At 48.7% G+C, this 4083-nt stretch overlaps 1 protein-coding gene and 1 non-coding gene across 2 annotated transcripts in view; one reads left to right on the top strand and one right to left on the bottom strand.

The window, feature by feature from the left end:
* Window positions 1-363, bottom strand: part of LOC105300231 (calpain-12) — an 8053-nt gene extending 7690 nt beyond the window's left edge. The window contains exon 1 of the mRNA XM_023537916.1: window positions 351-363. Within this exon, the coding sequence (XP_023393684.1) occupies window positions 351-363 (13 nt within the window). The remainder of the gene's footprint in view (window positions 1-350) is intronic.
* Window positions 364-3007: 2644 nt separating this feature from the next.
* On the top strand, window positions 3008-3126 carry LOC111746896. The gene has a single exon (XR_002783302.1). It is a non-coding gene; the product is annotated as a 5S ribosomal RNA (ribosomal RNA).
* The last annotated feature ends 957 nt before the right edge of the window (window positions 3127-4083 follow it).

Raw genomic sequence — 4083 nt, 5'->3', positions numbered from 1 at the left:
GAGGGAGGACTGGCTGCCACTGTGGGAGTGCCCAGAAGGAGGTCATGTGGGAGGGGTGCGTTTCTGTCAACTTGTCCCTGCGTGTCTCGCTGTTTGTCTGGGAGGGCGGCGTGTCTACGCTGTGTCTACGTCTCCCTCGCTCCATCTGACCATCTCTCTCTGCCTGCATCGTATCTCTTTTCTCCATCTTGGCCTCACTGTCTCTCTCAGTCCATTTCTCTCATCTCCTTTTGTCTTTCTCTGTGTTTTGTTTGTTTTTCTCTGTGTGTGCCTGTGTCTCTGTCTGTACCTCCCTCGTCTCCATCCCTCTCTCTTTGTCTCTCTCTCTATGTCTCTGTTTCTGTCCGTACCTGTCTTGTGCATGCCTCACTGTCTGTCCCTCTCCATCTTCCTCTTTGTCCTTGTAACTCCTCAGTCACCCACGGCAGGACCCTGAGGTGTCAAGACCCTCATCTCCTGCCTCCCTGACAAGGCAGAGCTCAGCCTGGTTGCCCCAGGCCAGGCTGACCATGGAAGGGCTGCTCTGTGCCACCTGCCCCAGGCTGGGAGCCGGGCTCCCCAGTGACTGTGACACCCTGCCCTGCCCGCACCAGGCTCAGGGTCCAGTGGAGCAGTATTTCCCCCAAAGGATGCCGAAGCCATTGGAGAAGATGGGAGAAATAGGTTTCAAGAGGCCAGAGCTTCACCAGCGTTTGTCCCAGCAGACCTTCCATCCTCAGTGAGGGTCTCCTGCCCTAGAAGAACTGTGTCACCTCTGCGGCACCCAGAGGTCCCTCAGCCCTCTGGCATCCTTCCCTCCAAATGGAGCAACAGATGGTATCTGAGCTTCCCAAAAGGGCCACCAAAAGGGCTACAAAACAGGTTTTCTTTTTGCAGAATTACCACGACCCCCTCCCCCATTGTGAGGCAGGTGACAGTGATTAGGAGCACGTGCCAGGGGTGGGACCCAGAGGGCCTGGGTTCAAATCCTAGCTCTACCACTGAGAACCTGTGTCTTGGGCAGTCACTTAGCCTCTCTGTGCTTCATCTCTACAGTGGGGGGACTGATAGGACCTACTTGTTGTGAGAAGCAAATGGGTTAATATGTGGGACACGTTCAGAGCAGTGCCTGACACAAAATAGGTGCTTAATAAACATTAGATGTTATGACTACACCCTAAGGTCCCATCCATGGTCACCTGTCACCTCTGCCTGCTGTTTCTGCCACTTCCACGGTCACCTCCGCTGTCCTGCTATCTGTCCTCCACGTTCCCACCCCGTGAGGTCACAGCCCTCTCCCCTTTATTTGCCCTGAAGTACCACTAACAGTAGGAGGAAGCTTTTAGTAAAACCTAACTGACATCTTGCAGTGACCAGGAAACGACTACTTGTGAAAACTGCCTGTCAGGTCATCTGGCGGTTTGTCCGCTGCTTCCTGCCCTGTTCTGGTCCCAGTCCACAGGCCCCTCCTGGCCTCTACTCCTACGACGTCCCTGCTGCCCACCAAGTCACAGGGCTCTGGGCACATGCCACAAACAAGCGTTCTCTCGATCATTACATCCAGAGTACCAAATATGCCTTCCCTGGCCAAGGTAAGAAAATACATCGATGCCATCCTAGTGGATGTCTGCTGCTTTGCGAGCCCAGCGTCCCTTATCATTTTATGAAATCAGCATCCTCATTACGTTTTAAAGACCCACCTTATTCTCAAGCCATGCGGCTCTGATAGGGCTGGCCCCGCCCACTAGCTCCAGGGAAGGGCGTTTGACCAAGACCAGCCAATCGGAGCAGCGCAGGCCCTGGCCGCACCCCTTCCCATACCTCCTGGCCACACCCCTCGTTTGCGGACAGACTCAGGGCTGAGCTGCTTTTTCCCTGTGAAGCCACTAAGCTGGTGGGATGTAAACCCGATGTGTCAGGGTTCTACTTCGCCACGTTGTCAGGAGACCCTGTCTGAAAATTACAAGGCGGAGCGAAGCAGAGCCAGGCGATGGGGAGAGAGATGAGACCCCCAGGAGCACAGAGCCCATCAATCCAGTTGTGCTTGAAATTAGACTTTTACATTAAAGGAGCCACTAAATTCTGCTCTTCTCTTTTTCCCAGTTTTTATCATTTTATTTTATTTCGTTTCGTTTTGTTTTACTTTATTTTGCCACTAACAGCCAGAAGAAACCTTCCCAATTCATTGGCATGAGTTCTGAGATAATGCACCAGCCTGAAGGTCCCCATATGCAACCAGAGATCGGACTCGGCCACGGAGTAAGCGATCTGGTGCCAGTTTACTCCATTTCCACCCATCTCCTTACCTAACGGCAAAGGGCAGATGTTCCTGCTTCACCAAGTTAAGGCCACACTCGGGCCATTAAAAAAAAAAAAAAAAAAAGATTCTGCCTAAAACACTATCACGAAAACAAAAGGCCCCCCTCTAACCCAGGAGAGAGCAGGCAGATGCTCCCTATTTTCCAAACCCCTGCTCTGACTGCAGCAGACACTGTTCTAAGCACTTCAAAAATCTGATCTCCTTTATCCCTCACAGGACCCTTGAGAGGCGTCCAGTCAGCTCTAGCTACTACAGCAAATACCAGAGACTCGGGGCTCAGACAACAGACATTTTTCTATAACTCGGTTATGGAGTCGGGGAGTCCCAGATCAGGGTGCCGGCGCGCTCGGGTTCTGGTGAGAGCTCTCTTCCAGGCTTGCAGACTGCAGCCTTCGTGCTGCATCTTCCCATGCTGGTGACAGAGCTGTGCTCTTTCTCTCCTTATCAGGACACTAATCCCATGACGAGGGCCCCACCCTCATCACCTCATCTAAACCTAATTACTCCCCCAAAGCCTCCCGTCCATCACATTGAGGATTAGGGCTTCAACATATAAATTTGGTGAGGATGGGGTGGAGACACAATCAGCCCATAATAAGCAGTAAGCCCTAGAGTGAGCCCTGTTTTACAGATAAGGAAACTGAGGTGCAGAGAAGTGTGGTGCTTTGTCCATGCTCTCGCAGTTGCAGAATTAAGATTTGAATCCAAGTCTTCAGCCACGCCACCCTGAACGTGCCCGATCCCATCTGATCTTGGAAGCTAAGCAGGGTCGGGCCTGGTTAGTACTTGGATGGGAGACCACCTAGGAAGACCAGGCGCTGTAGGTAAAAAAAAAAAAGGTTTGAATTCGGTGGTCTGGCTCACTGATTATACTATATTGTCTCTCAAAGGCTAGTATTCAGAATATATAAAGAGCTCCTACAAACAAACAACAGCTAACTCAATAGACAATGGGCAAAAGACATGAATGAATAAGCAATTGTAGAATCAGTGGCCAATAAGCATATGAAATGCTAATTAAGACCATTTAAAATAGCATCATACTCACTAGATAAGGAAGAAAGTTAAGAAGTCTGAGAATGCCAAACATTGGCAGGAACGTGGAACAACAGCGCTGACAGAGAGGTGTAACTTGGTACAAACGCCTTGAAAGACAACTTGACATTACTCAGTCAGTGCCGACCTACCCCGCGACCCAGCTATTCCGCTCCCAGGTAAATGCATGCTAGAGAAATGCATGCACGTGTGTCCCAGGAGACACATGCAAAAACATTCATAGCAGCACAGTTCGTAACAGCAAAAACCTGAAAACAATGAAAATATCCATTGTCAGCTAAATGAGAAAATTGCGTTATTCATACAAGGAAAGATGACACAGAACTCAGAATAGGAGGGAACGCAGCTGCGACCTGGGAGACTCTCAGAAACATAATGTTGAGTGAAAAAACAAGCCTCAGAAGAATATCCATGATACTTTTTTAAAAAGTATTTATCGTTGCAGATTTAAAACATAAACGAAAGGAGACAGAATGTTGTAATGAACACCGACACCCCCATCACCCAGTTTTAGCAATTAACTCAGGCAAATCCTACCCCACCCTCTTATACCATTTTGCAGCAAATCCCAGACATCATTTAATTTCCTCAGTAAACATTTCAATATATTTCTCTAAAAATATAAAAATTCTTAAAAAAAAAACCAAAATCCAAGAAAATTATCCATATACAATAATTCTTTAAAATCATCAAATATTCACTTGGTATCCGCATTATGAATGATGTTA

This window comes from Pteropus vampyrus, unplaced genomic scaffold, assembly GCF_000151845.1.
Source record: "Pteropus vampyrus isolate Shadow unplaced genomic scaffold, Pvam_2.0 Scaffold203, whole genome shotgun sequence".
Lineage (NCBI taxonomy): Eukaryota > Metazoa > Chordata > Mammalia > Chiroptera > Pteropodidae > Pteropus > Pteropus vampyrus.
Note: the sequence above shows the minus strand (reverse complement) of the source record. Positions and strands in the feature narration are given on the sequence as shown.